This window comes from Mustelus asterias, chromosome 3 (genome assembly GCF_964213995.1).
Source record: "Mustelus asterias chromosome 3, sMusAst1.hap1.1, whole genome shotgun sequence".
Classification (NCBI taxonomy): Eukaryota; Metazoa; Chordata; class Chondrichthyes; order Carcharhiniformes; family Triakidae; genus Mustelus; species Mustelus asterias.
The window spans coordinates 13,421,064-13,436,147 of record NC_135803.1 but is presented as its reverse complement, the minus strand read 5'-3'; the positions used below and the strand labels follow the sequence as shown (position 1 = coordinate 13,436,147).

The 15,084-nt window shown below is 46.5% G+C and overlaps 1 protein-coding gene across 1 annotated transcript; it reads right to left on the bottom strand.

Annotated features, from left to right (window-relative positions):
- Positions 1 to 729: 729 nt before the first annotated feature.
- LOC144487176 (succinate receptor 1-like) lies at positions 730 to 9,239 on the bottom strand. The gene is made up of 2 exons (XM_078205235.1): positions 9,199 to 9,239; positions 730 to 4,926 (listed from the first exon to the last, which is right to left on the bottom strand). The coding sequence occupies exons 1-2, from the start codon at positions 9,199 to 9,201 to the stop codon at positions 3,961 to 3,963; spliced, it is 969 nt and encodes a 322-aa protein (XP_078061361.1). The 5' UTR covers positions 9,202 to 9,239; the 3' UTR covers positions 730 to 3,960.
- Between the last annotated feature and the right edge of the window lie 5,845 nt (positions 9,240 to 15,084).

The window sequence follows — 15,084 nt, the reverse complement described above, 5'->3', positions numbered from 1 at the left end:
GTGGCCCGCTTGGCGCTATGCTGCCAGCCTCTGCAGTGGCAATAGATTTTCAGTGTGAATCTCGCGAGGGCACTCTGCAGTGCACAGAGAGTGGGAGATTCATTCTCAAACTCCCACTGAGAAAACCACAAAGAGTTACACCAGTTTTTATCCGAATTGAGAACTTTTTTGGGAGAACCCCGGCTGTGGTGTTTTTTTTTTGTTAAGTGCAGAAGGAGGCCATTCGGCCCATCGAGTCTGCACCGACCACAATCCCACCCAGTCCCTACCCCCACATATTTACCCGCTAATCCCTCTAACCTACACATCCCAGGACTCTAAGGTGCAATTTTTAACCTGGCCAATCAACCTAACCCGCACATCTTTGGACTGTGGGAGGAAACCGGAGCACCCGGAGGAAACCCACGCAGACACGAGGAGAACGTGCAAACTCCACACAGACAGTGACCGGAGCCGGTGTTCAAATGGCTTGGATAGAATTCAGCAAATTCACTTGCTGAATAGAATAATTCCCACTCACAAAGCACTGCTTTCTATAAAATGCACACAGAAGCAATGGAGAAATAAAGAATTTTTAATAATTTTTATACAAGTTCTTTACCATGATACGTTGATGTTTGTATAAAATACTAATTCTTTCACGTGACATGGCATTCAGCATGATTATTTCAATCAAGTTAGCTCAATGATAATATAATGATAATGTAAACCTAAGCAATAACAGTGAGAAGATATTATGTTGTTGATGTGAGTGTTGCAATATCCTTATTGAGACATGAAGCTGAAGGAACTACATATGACTTGCCCCAATGACAAAATCACAAGAGTGAAATGTAGACATTGATGAGTGTAAACAGAATAATTTATTGCCTAATGTTATACTTGTGGCAACGATGAAAGGCGAGATTATATTTTCTGGTTTAAATAAGCAAGTTCTTACTTTAAAATCATATTCCTGAATCAATAACGAACTGTTGCTGACTTTTATCTTGCTAACTTGACACAAACCGATTTTCTTTAAACCATTCTGCATGGTCGGCATGGTGGCACAACGGGTTCGCACTGCTGCCTCACGGTACTCGCGACACCGGTTCGATTCCCGGCCTATGCCACTATCTGTGTGGAGTTTGCACATTCTCCCCATGTCTGCGTGGGTTTTCTCCGGGTGCTCTGGTTTCCTCCCACACTCCAAGGATGTGCGGGTTAGGTGGATTGGCCATGCTAAATTGCCCCTCAGTGTCAGGGGGTTAGTAGGGTAAATAAGTAGGGTGATGGAGATAGGGCCTGGGTGGGAGTGTGGTCGGCGCAGACTCGATGGGCTGAATGGCCTCCTTCTGCACTGTTGGGAATCTGTGGTCTTTGGCCCATTTTTTTCCTTCCTGTCAAAAATCACAGATAATTTACATTGTGCCCTACTAATTCATTGGGGCAAATTTTTCCGTCCTGCCCGCCATGGGAATTGGAGCGGGCAAGGGGCGGACCATGGAAAGCTCCATTGACCTTGGGTGGGAATTTCAGGTTTCGGGGTGAGCGCGGTTGGAAAATCCCACCTTTATGCTCCCAGGGCAGCAGTACAATTCCTCACTTCCCACAGCCATTCCTTCCTCGTCCAAATCTGACGTTGTGCAGTGATTATTTTCCTGACCCTTCTCGTTTTTGTTTCCAATATATCCAACCAACCCTGCTGCTGGCTTTCCGATATGGGAACTGACTATCCACTTTTGTTCCTCAATTGACAACCAGACATTGTGAAATGCTTGTGTTCGAACCCAGCTGCACTGAGCAGAGTCTGAGTATGTGGTTTGAGATAGGGAACTCAGTGCAGTCGACAGGATTCAACTTTCATTCCTCTATTTCGAGTCAGGGATAGTTCAGGTGAGCCGGCCAAGCAACAGGCTTGAGAACCATCAGTTTTAGATTTTGCGTCAAACCTTCATCTTTTCAGAATGGAGGGGTGCCTTGTATGCTGAACATTTTGTGGGGGAACCTGGAAAATGCAGAGACTGGATGGTGTTTGCTCTCTTGCTGTGATATTCTTTGGCTTGGCTATTCACTAATGGAAACTTTAAACACAATCAAAGCTTTGCCGTCTGTGTCAAACCGAGTCCCATCACTCCTTAAGCTTACGATCACTAGTCACTGCCGACTGGCAATTTAGCACATGGCGGCGCAGTGGTTAGCACTGCTGCCTCATAGTGCCAGGGACCCGGGTTCAATTCCGGGCCCAGGTTACAGTCTGTGTGAAGTTTGCACATTCTCCCCATGTCTGCGTGGATTTCCTCCGGGTGCTCCGGTTTCCTCCCACAGTGCAAAGATGTGCGGATTAGGTTGATTGGCCGTGCTAAATTGACCCAAGTGTCAGGGGGATTAGCGGGGTAAATAAGTAGGGTTATGGGAATAGGGCCTGGGTGAGATTGTGATCGGTGCAGACTCGATGGTCCTAAAGACTTCCTCCTGCATTGTAGGGATTCTACGACTCTGTATAAATAGAAGTTGGTGTTGTGAGTAATGACAAGTAAAGACAGATGATCTGATCAGTAGAAAATAAGGAACAAATGTAGCCTCTTTCTCTCATTCCATCATATCACACTGGTCTACCGTACCCTGATATGGGTCACTGCACAAAACTGCTTAATATGGCATAGTAAGAAGTCTCACAATGCCAGGTTAAAGTCCAACAAGTTTATTTGGAATCACGAGCTTCTGTAATTATCTTGTAATTGTGTCTTTGTCTATATATGCCGTGTTTGTGAACTAACCTCCACTCACCTGACAAAGGAGCAGTGCTCCGAAAGCTCGTGATTCCCAATGAACCTGTTGGACTTTAACCTGGTGTTGTGAGACTTCTTACGGTGCCCACCCCAGTCCAACGCCACCATCTCCACCTAATTTGGAATAAATGTCATGGTGGATAACAGCATGGAGCAATGAAAAACATGCTTTTGGAGTCAATACCAACGTTGTCTACCTGATACGTTGCAGGAAAGGATGTCCCGAGGCATAGTACATTGGGGAGACCATGCAGACGCTACGACAACGGATGAATGAACACCGCTCGACAATCACCAGGCAGGAGTGTTCTCTTCCTGTTGGGGAACACTTCAGCGGTCACGGGCATTCGGCCTCTCATCTTCAGGTAAGCGTTCTCCAAGGCGGCCTTCACGACACACGACAATGCAGAGTCGCTGAGCAGAGACTGATAGCCAAGTTCCGCACATATGAGGACGGCCTCAACCGGGATCTTGGGTTCATGTCACACCACCTGTAACCCCCACGACTTGCCTGGACTTGCAAAATCTCACTAACTTTCCTGTCTGGAAACCATACACAACTCTTTAACCTGTGCTTAATGCTCTCTCCACTCACATTGCCTGTACCTTTAAGACTTGATTAGCTGTAAAGACTCACATTCCAATCATTATTCATGTAAATTGAGCTTGTGTCGCTGTATGCCCTGTTTGTGATCAGAACTCCCACCCACCTGACGAAGGAACAGCCAGTTCCGAAAGCTAGTGGCGTTTGCTACAAATAAACCTGTTGGACTTTAACCTGGTGTTGCGAGACTTCTTACTGTGCTTACCCCAGTCCAACGCCGGCATCTCCACATCATTGCTTGGTCTACACAGCCCCAGGGGGCAACTAGCCCAGGGCTAGTGTCTGACCACATAGCTAATTCTGGAGCTCTGAAATGGAAAAGTGCACCCAGTGGTGCTGCTGGCCTTAAGGGTGGGAATATGGTGATAGCGATCAGCAACAGATTCAAGCTTCTAAACAGCTGCCATTAATGAAAGCAGGAAATCTATGACAGTTCGGCACACTCGAAGAATATGTGAGGCACAAACTGAGAGTACTTTCAGTTATAAACCGGCCATGCTGCAAAAAAGAAGATGGCGGGGAAACAAAATGGCCACCGACCACACTGAATGAGCTGTCCCTTTGCTCAAGTGGAAGGTTTTCCATTTAGGTGCATGAAGATTGTGACATTAACCTTGGGCCAATGAATGGCAGCTTGCTGAAGAGCGTCTCTCTGAATCGATCACCCAGCATGAAATAGAAAATGGGGTTGATGGCAGAGCTGAGGTAGGCAATGGGTCTGGTGAAAGCATAGCCAGCCTTAATGCTCTTGTGAACCGTGCACGATGGTTTTAAGCCCTCCATCCTGGAAGCAATGCGGACGTTGCGCATAACATGGTAAGGAGTAAAGAGTACCAAGAAAATGACCAATGCCAATATCACCAGCCGGTGAGGCTTTTCCAGATTCATCGTCCGTTGACGCTGGGCGCTTATCTGCCTTAAGCTCTTGGCTGTTCTGATGGAGCAGAATCCCATGATGCAGAGCGGGAAGATAAAGTCAACGATGGTGAGAAACATACTGTAAATCAGACTGTTTCTGGGATTCCCTGAACTGGCATAATCGACACACACTATGGCGTGATCGTCATTGTCTGTGATGTTCTTGGGGCCGATGAAGGTGAACATGGGCACCAGCTCCACAGTGACAAAGACCCACAAAAGGAAGCAGATGATGGTAGCTGTCCTCTTCTCTTGGAACCAGTGGAGCTTTGTTGGGTTCCTCACCAGCAAATATCGATCGACGCTGATACAGGTCAGATAGAGGACGCTCAGGTAAAGGTTACAGTTGAGGAAATACCGATTAAATTTACAGCACAGGTCACTGTAGAACCATTCACTGTCATTTGCATACTGGATCACAAACATTGGGAGTGTGCAAATAAAAAAGAGATCTGTGATGGAGAGGAAGAAGAGATAGATGTTACTGCACTTCCATTTCTTCAGGCAGAAGATGTAACCACTTATCACAGTGACATTCCCGAGAAGTCCCAGTATGAACTCGATGGAGTACATTGTTGTGAGGTAGTACTTCTCCACGTCAGAATTGATATCTATGCAAATCTCGGTATCTTCCTACAAAGTAGAAATAAGTAAGAGTTAGCTAAAAGAAAGACATAAATGCACACAAGTAAAATATATTGAAGAACTGATGCCTTGGCTCAATGAGTAGCTAGCATAGAATCATAGAATCCTACAGAAGGAGGCCATTCGGCCCACCGAGTCTGCACCGACCACAATCCCACCCAGGCCCTTTCCCCATAACACCATGCATTTACCCCAGCTAGTCCCCCTGATGCTAAGGGGCAATTTAGCTTGGTCAAGCCATCTAACTCGCACATCTTTGGACTGTTGGAGGAAACCCACAGAGACACGGGGAGAACGTGCAGTCTCCGCGCAGACAGTGACCCAAGCCGGGAATCGCACCCGGGTCCATGGCACTGTGAGATAGCAGTGCTAACCACTGCACCATCATACCGCCCATGTAATCTGGTCTGAGACTCTTCGTGCACTGAGAGAATGCTACACTGTCTGTGGGAAAAGGTGACAGCCAATTTGTACCTCGCAAGGCCTAATAATTTGCAGCGTGATAATGGCCAGAAAATATTTTTAACTAAGTTGGCTGAGGAATAAGTATTAGCAAGGGCACGAGGGAGAACTTCTCTGCTATTGTTTGGATGGCACAGTGGTTAGCACTGCTCCCTCACAGTGCCAGGGACCCGGGTTCGATTCCCGGCTTGTTCACTGAAAGTGTGGAGTCTGCACGTTCTCCCCATGTCTGCGTGGGTTTCCTCCGGGTGCACCGGTTTCCTCCCACAATCTGGAAGACATGCTGGTTAGGTGCATTGGCCATGCTAAATTCTCCCTCAGTGTACCCGAACAGACGCCAGAATGTGGCAACTAGGGGATTTTCACAGTAACTTCATTGCGGTGTTAATGTAAATCTACCGGTGACACTAATGAATAAACTTAAACTTGTGAAACAATGTAGATATTTTACATCCACAGGGAACCTCTGTTTAATGTCACATTGAAAAATAATTAAAACTTATTCAAATGTTGCTAAAGTATTAGACAACATGATCTCCAGGTTCAGGTTTGATCCTCAGCACATAACATGACCTACAGTTCAAGTCCCACACCTTGCCATTGGCTTCCCTGTTTCTCGAGAGACAATGGGTGAGTGCCTGGGTGGGACATGGGGAGGTTCTGGGTTGCTAATGCATCAGAACCCCCTCTCGGCCTTGCTGGTGGAATCCAGAGGTGTGCGAGCCATCACGTTTGGCACCAGTACAGCTGTAGGAGCTGCTGGAACATGCTACATCACCAAGCACACTCTCACGCACACACACAAATACATATACACGCACACACACACACACACACACACACTCTCATATGCTCTCATGTTCCCACACTCATGCAAGCTCTCACACACTCACTCTCACAAACACACTCATACACATATACATGCACACACACTCACACCCACACACACAGCCGAAGAGGCAATTTGCCGTAGTCTATCCATCCAACATTTACTTTTATCAGTTGTCAGCATCAGGGGATCAGTAAAATTAGCAGAGTGAAATGACATTCCTTTTGCAGGTTCTAATGAAGGTTTATTTTATCCTGCTTGTGTTGGGGGTATCCTTCAGAAGATGTTGGGGCTGCCACTCTTACATTTATTTATTAGTGTCATAAGTAGGCTTACATTAACACTGCAATGAAGTTATTGTGAAAATCCCCTAGTCGCCACACTCCAACGCCTGTTCGGATACACTGAGGGAGAATTTAGCACGGCCAATGCACCTAACCAGCACGTCTTTCGGACTGTAGGAGGAAACCGGAGGAAACCCATGCAGACATGGGGAGAACGTGCAAACTCCACACAGACAGTGACCCAAGCCAGGAATCGAACCTGGGTCTCTGGCGCTGTGAGGCAGCAGTGCTAATCATTGTGCCACCGAGCCACCCTTAGTGGGAAGCTTCTTGAACATTGAAGTAAAGTTTATTTATTAGTCACAAGTAAGGCTTACATTAACACTGCAATGAAGTTTCTGTGAAATTCCCCTAGTCGCTACACTCTGCCGCCTGTTCAGGTCAATGCACCTAACCAGTACGTCTTTCAGAATGTGGGAGGAAACCGGAGGAAACCCACGCAGACATGGGGAGAATGTGCAAACTCCACACAGACAGTGACCCAAAGCCGAGAGTTGAACCTGGATCCCTGGCGCTGTGAAGAATCAGTGCTAACCACTGTGCCACCATGCCACCCCCTTTTAAGCTTTTCTAATTTTCCTGCTATTTGCACATTAACCCTAACAACAGTAACTCACCAACCAATCAACCAATCAACCTACTGCTTCCCTGTAATGTCAATATTAGATTTTTCTCTCACTCTTTCATCAAACCCAACATATTCCGGAACTCCAGTAGCAGCCAGAGCCTTCCTATCCTCTCTCCCACATAACACAGGGGTCCACTTCCATTTCTGGTCAATGACAACCTCCTGAATGTTGCATGATGGGATGGTGACCAAGATGTGCTGCCAGCAATGGCCATTACTGTGCAAGGAAATGAGAAGGGGTAGGGAAAGGGAGATGGGGGAAGGGGGAGGTTGACGAAGGGAGGGGAAGAAGGGGGAATGGGGAGGAATGGGGGAATGGAAAAGGAGAAATGGGGAGGCGTAAGGAGGGCACTACAACAGAAGAAGAGGATTGACTTACATTTCAAGCTAGGCTGTTCAGGGTTGATATCAAGAAGCACTTTTTACAGAGGAGAAGCTGAGAACTCTCTCACCCTCCCCCCCCCCGCCCCAAAAAGTATTAAACTAATGCCCAATGGAAAGTGTCAAAACAAAGATTGATAGATATTTGTTCAGCAAGGGATCCACTGGGTCGAGTCATAGCTGGGTCAAAGGAAGATGGTTGTGGCTGTTGGAAGTCTATCACCTCAATCCCTGGACATCACTGAGGGAGTTCTTCAGGGTAGTGTCCGAGACACAGCCAATTCAACACATTTGAATTAAATGAAAGCACGGAGGACAATAGTTCCCTGATGCATTCTTCATGGCAATAACTCAACCAATTATAGTTGATTTTCATCTTCAACTCCATTTTCCCACCCACTCCCCATGTCCATTAATTCCCAACTTAGTGCGAGTCGTGTTGTAACTGAATGGCACAACAGCTTTAAGGACCAGGTTCCCATTTCTTTGCGTTTCAGCTTTAAGGACCAGGTTCCCATTCCTTTGCGTTTCAGCTTTAAGGACCAGGTTCCCATTCCTTTGCGTTTATGGTTAAATCTTTCTGTCAGATCCGGGGGATCTAGAGAATTCCTGAGACGTTTTGTCTGAAGTGATTTCCCTGTAAAAACTATCCTGCACGATTTCCCTGTAAAAACTATCCTGCACGGGCAATCCACCCAACCCTATGGGAGGAAACCGGAGCTCCTGGAGGTAACCCACACAGACACGGGGAGAACGTGCAAACTCTCCACAGACAGTGACCCGAGGCTGGAATTGAACCCGGGTCCCTGGCGCTGTGAGGCAGCTGTGCCACCCAGACAGCAAATGAAATTTAGACATTAAAGATTTCAAATTCACAAATTAAAAACAGACATCAGTAAAAGCGTTCAGCCAGGGAATCTAGAATGATGCTCATGTTCTGGGGATGAATGTATTCTGCAAACAATTCCTCTTAAAAAATAACTTATCTGGGAGCAGAGGAAATGAGAGGGAAAATATGTTCGGTGCCTGGGACGAAAAATGAGACGATGAAACATGCTCCAATAATTATTTCAGCAAGATTGCTTAATTCTGCTTCAAACTGTTGCAAGGTGGCACAGTGTTTAGCGCTGCTGCCTCACAGCGCCAGGGACCCGGGCTCGATTCCCGGCTTGGGTTACTGCCTATGCGGAGTCTGCACATGTGTCTGGGTGGGTTTTTTCCGGGTGTTCCGGTTTCTTCCCACAGTCTGAAAGACGTGCTGGTTAGGTGCATTGGGCATGCTAAATCCTCCCTCAGTGTACCCGAACAGGCGCCGGAGTGTGGCGACTCGGGGATTTTCACAGTAACTTCATTGCAGGGTTAATGTAAGCCTGCTTGTGACACTAATGCATAAACGTTTAGCCTTTCCAGCTGAGAATGAGGTAGTTCTTGAATCATTTGATGAGGGTGATCCAGTCAATTGGTGGGTATTAATAGATGGTAATTGGAACCAGCGATGCTGGGTTGTCCAATCTGTTGCTCCTGAACCCCAGAAAAATAGTTCAAATTTACCTTTCCTCGGGTGCCTCAACAAAGTACAGAACCCCATAAAAGGGGAAACAGAAGAATGTACTTACCATAACTGTGACTCGAAGCTTTGTGGCTCTGGGGATATTTGCAAGCCTGCCTGACTAATACATGCTTCCTTTGATTGACACAGTTCTGTAATTATTGTGCTAACGCAGAGCGACCCAGATACACCCACTTCGCATAAACATCTTCAAGCTTCCATCCGCTTGCCGTCAGGGCTTTTGATTTGGCGCCGCTTTTTACCCATCAAAATCCCCACCCTCTTTTATGTTGCCCCTCCTCCAATATGAGGTTGGGAGCTGTGGGAAGAAGTGAAAGGTTTTAATGTTTTTCTTAAAAGAAAAGAGAACTGAAATACATGAAAGAGATATAGCAGCACAGTGGAAATTTCAGGTTGGGGAAGACCATTCAGCCCATCTACTCACCTTGCTATAATATTCTCACGGAGCTTTTAAAAAGCACCGTGGGAGGAATGGCACCTTGGTCTAGGTTATGGATCTCGCTTTGGGTTTTTCATACCAAGATGTCCTGGATTCAAATCCCGGGCAAGCCCTTCAGTGCTATTTCCTTGAGGGCAGAATGGTGGCACAGTGGTTAGCACTGCTGCCTCACAACGCCAGGAACCCAGGTTTGATTCCCAGCCTCGGGTGACTGTCTGTGGATTACAGAGTCAAAGGTAGGGTTCTGAAGACTGTGGAGGAACAGAGAGATCTTGGGGTCCATATCCATAGATCTCGAAAGGTTGCCACTCAAGTGGATAGAGCTGTGAAGAAGGCCTAGAGTGTGTTGGCTTTTATTAACAGGAGGTTGGAGTTTAAAAGCCGTGGGGTTATGCTGCAACTGTACAGGACCTTGGTGAGACCACATTTGGAATATTGTGTGCAGTTCTGGTCACCTCACTATAAGAAGGATGTGGAAGTGCTGGAAAGAGCGCAGAGGAGATTTACCAGGATGCTGCCTGGTTTGGAGGGTAGGTCATATGAGGAAAGGTTGAGGGAGCTAGGGCTGTTCTCTCTGGAGTGGAGGAGGCTGAGGGGAGACTTAATAGAGGTTTATAAAATGATGAAGGGGATAGATAGAGTGAACGTTCAAAGACTATTTCCTCAGGTGGATGGAGCTATTACAAGGGGGCATAACTATAGGGTTCATGGTGGGAGATACAGGACGGATATCAGAGGTAGGTTCTTTACGCAGAGAGTGGTTGGCGTGTGGAATGGACTGCCTGCAGTGATAGTGGAGTCAGACACTTTAGGAACATTTAAGCGGTTATTGGATAGGCACATGGAGCACACCAGGATGATAGGGAGTGGGATAGCTTGATCTTACATAGAACATAGAACAGTGCAGCACAGAACAGGCCCTTCGGCCCACGATGTTGTGCCGACCTTTGTCTGAAACCCAGATCAAGCTATTTCCTCCCTATCATCCCGAAGTACTCCATGTGCCTATCCAATAGCTTCTTAAATGTTCCTAAAGTTTCTGACTCCACTATCCCTGCAGGCAGTCCATTCCACACCCCAACCACTCTCTGAGTAAAAAACCTACCTCGGACATCCTTGCTATATCTTCCACCATGAACCCTATAGTTATGCCCCCTAGTTACCGCTCCATTCACCCGAGGAAATAGTCTTTTAACGTTCACTCTATCTATCCCCCTCATCATCTTATAAACCTCTATCAAGTCTCCTCTCAACCTCCTCCGCTCCAAAGAGAAAAGCCCAAGTTCCCTCAACCTTTCCTCATAAGACCTACCCTCCAAACCAGGCAGCATCCTGGTAAATCTCCTCTGCACTCTTTCCAGTGTCTCCACATCCTTCTTATAGTGAGGTGACCAGAACTGCACACAATATTCCAAATGTGGTCTCACCAAGGTCCTGTACAGTTGCAGCATAACCCCACGGCTCTTAAACTCAAACCCCCTGTTAATGAACGCCAACACACTATAGGCCTTCTTCACGGCTCTATCCATTTGAGTGGCAACCTTCAGATGGATATGAACCCCAAGATCTCTCTGTTCCTCCACATTCTTCAGAACCCTACCTTTGACCCTGTAATCCACATTTAAATTTGTCCTACCAAAATGAATCACCTCGCATTTGTCAGGGTTAAACTCCATTTGCCATTTTTCAGCCCAGCTCTGCATCCTATCTATATCTCTTTGCAGCCTACAACGGCCCTCCACCTCATCCACTACTCCATCAATCTTGGTGTCATCAGCAAATTTACTGATCCACCCTTCAGCCCCCTCCTCCAAGTCATTTATAAAAATTACAAATAGCAGAGGACCAAGCACTGATCCCTGTGGCACTCCGCTGGTAACCGGTTTCCAGTCCGAACATTTTCCATCCACCATCACCCTCTGTCTTCTGTTAGATAGCCAGTTACCTATCCAATCGGCCAAATTTCCCTCTATCCCACACATCCTTACTTTCTTCATAAGCCGACCGTGGGGGACTTTATCAAACGCCTTACTAAAATCCATGTATATGACATCAACTGCACTACCTTCATCTACACACTTAGTTACCTCCTCAAAACATTCTATCAAATTTGTGAGGCAAGACTTGCCCTTCACAAATCCGTGCTGACTATCCCGGATTAAGCTGCATCTTTCTAAATGGTCGTAAATCCTATCCCTAAGGACCTTTTCCATCAACTTACCGACTACCGAAGTAAGACTAACCGGCCTATAATTACCAGGTCATTTCTATTCCCTTTCTTAAACAGAGGAACCACATTCGCCACTCTCCAGTCCTCGGGCACCACCCCCGTGGACAGTGAGGACGCAAAGATCAATGCCAAAGGCTCTGCTATCTCATCCCTTGCCTCCCAAAGAATCCTAGGATATATTTCATCAGGCCCAGGGGACTTATCAACTTTCAGTTTATTCAAAATTGCTAGTACATCTTCCCTCCGAACATCTACTTCCTCCAGCCTATCAGCCTGTGACACCTTCTCTTCCTCAAAAACATGGCCCCTCTCCTTGGTAAACACCGAAGAAAAGTATTCATTCATCACCTCTCCTATCTCTTCTGACTCCATGCACACATTCCCACTGCTGTCCTTGACCGGCCCCAGCCTCACCCTGGTCATTCTTTTATTCCTCACATAAGAGTAAAAAGCCTTGGGGTTTTCCTTGATCCGACCTGCCAAGGACTTCTCATGCCCCCTTCTAGCTCTCCTAAGCCACTTTTTCAGCTCATTTCTTGCTAACTTGTAACCCTCCATCGAGCCAACTGAACCTTGTTTTCTCAACCTAACATACGCTTCCTTCTTCCTCTTGACAAGACATCTTGGTTTCAGATAAAGCTCGGCACAACATCGTGTCTGCGTGGGTTTCCTCCGGGTGTTCTGATTTCCTCCTACACTCCAAAGATATGCAGGTTAGGTGGATTGGCCATGATAAATTGCCCCTCAGTGTCCCAAGATATGTATGTTAGGAGGATTAGAGGAGTAAATACATGGGGTTACGGGATAAGCCTGAGTAAGAGTTGGTGCAAACTCGATGGGCCAAATGGCCTCCTTCTGCACCATAGGGAATCTATGATTCTATGATGTCCTGGTGTGGTACGTTTTTTTTACAGTCCCCACAGAAAAAGGCCATTCAGCCCATCGAGTCTGCACTAACGACAATCCCAACCAGGCCCTATTCCCATAACCCCCATGCTTACCCTGCTAATCCCCCTGACACTAAGGTTAATTTAGCATGGCCAATCAACCTAACCCACACATTTTAGACTGTGGGAGGAAACTGGAGCACCCGGAGGAAACCCACGCAAACCGTAAGACATAGGAGCACAATTAGGCCACTCGGCTCATTGAGTCTGCTCCGCCATTCAATCATGGCTGATATTTTTCTCATCCCCATTCTCCTGCCTTTTCCCCATAACCCCTGATCCCCTTATTAATCAAGAACCTATCTATCTCTGTCTTAAAGACACTCAATGACCTGGCCTTTGGCAGCAAAGAGTTCCACAGATTCACCACTCTCTGGCTGAAGAAATTCCTCCTCATCTCTGTTTTAAAGGATCATCCCTTTAGCCTGAGGTTGAAGGGAATGGGGAGAACATGCAAACCCCACACAGACAGTAACCTGAAACTGGAATTGAACCCGGGTCCCTGGCGCTGTGAGGCATCAGTGCTAACCACCGTGCCGCCAAGGTGAACCATGAGCTCTTGGTTCAGAGGCAACGACACTACCCACTGCACCACAAGTACTCTGTCTTTGATAGGCTTGTGGTTTATTCTAAGCAATGTGGATTCTGGCAGTGTCTGATAATTTGCTGACATAACAGCACCCCAGGGAAAATAAGAAACCACAACGTTCAATTCTTTCATTATTTCAACATCATAATCCCTCCCACAAATTCTCAGAATTGGTTCCAAAGATGGACGGTTCCTTTTCCAAGTCTTTTGTAAGTCTGTTCCTGCTTGATGTTTTGAATTAGATCCACATCTTTGTGACTCAGTTTCCCGAGATCCAGTGTTACGTGATGATATTAATGTAGGAACTTGGAATAAGGACCATTTCCCCCCATGTTTGAACAGCGAGGAGACACAGGTTGAAGAGAGTTACTGCCTAGCTCAAAGACTAATGGAAGATTTATTCCATGTATTTCTCTTCCCTACAAAAAGATTAAAGTTGGGCCTCACAAGACAGGCAACACCTGCATGCAATTATGTTCCAGACTCCGAGGGAACCCACACTTCAATGAAGTGTAGTCTAGCGATAGCAGATTCCATTCAAATGGTGCCTTCAACATACAAAAATGTCCCCAAGATGCTTCAGAGGAGCATTAGAATCCCAACAGTGCAGAAGGAGGCCATCCAGCCCATCGAGTCTGCACCGACAACAATCCCACCCAGTCCCTATCCCCATAACCCCACATATTTACCCCGCTAATCCCTCTAACCTACATATCCCAAGACATTAAAGGGCCATTTAGCATGGCCAGTCAACTTGACCCAGACATCTTTGGACTGTGAGAGGAAACCGGAGCACTCGGAGGAAACCCACACAGACATGGGGAAAATGTACAAACTCCACACAGACCCAAGCCGGGAATCGAACCCAGATCCCTGGAGCTGTGAGGCAGCTGTGCTAACCACTGTGCCACTGTGCTGCCATGGTTTATTACTGAACAAAATTTGACACACACAGGAAATATTAAGACAGGTGATCAAACATCAGATCAGAGGTATAGGTTTTAAGAACTGTCTTAAAGGGGAAGAGAGAGAGGCAAGGAATTCCAGAGTTTAGAGTCCAGACAATTAAAGGTGTGATGGGATAATAAAAATTAAGGATGCACTGGACACCAGAGTTGGGAGGGCGCTGAGATTATCCTCGGCTGGATAGGGAGATTGTGGCTGGAAGACTTACTTTAAATTGTTAAGATTGAATGAAAGCAAAATGCTGTGGAGACCACAGAATCATAAAATCCCTACAGTGTAGAAGGAGGCCATTCGGCCCGTTGAGTCTGAACAGACCACATCCCACCCAGGCCCTATTCCCGTAACTCCACACATTTACCCTGCTAATCCCCCTGGCACTAGGGTCAGTTTAGATGATGCTTGAATATGGAAGCTTCCATGATTGAATTTGCGTGTGTGTCCAATAAATAATTTGTGTGGATTTTCTTTGTTGTGTTGCTGGCTTTGTTGCTTTGATTTTTTTTCCCTTTAAATTGTGATTTTGCGATAGTAGTTCGGATACTAAGTTTAAAATCAAACAGGAGCTTTGCGCTGAATTAAAAGTGTCACTTGAAACCAGGCAAATGTTTCAATCCTTAATTTTGGGTTTAATTGCTGGCCACAATTACAGTTCAAAAGATATTCTACTGTCCCACCCATCACGGAATTGGACTGGGCGAGGGACGGACAACAGAAATGTCCGCTGACTTTGGGTGGGAATTTCCGGTCTCACTCGAGTGGGG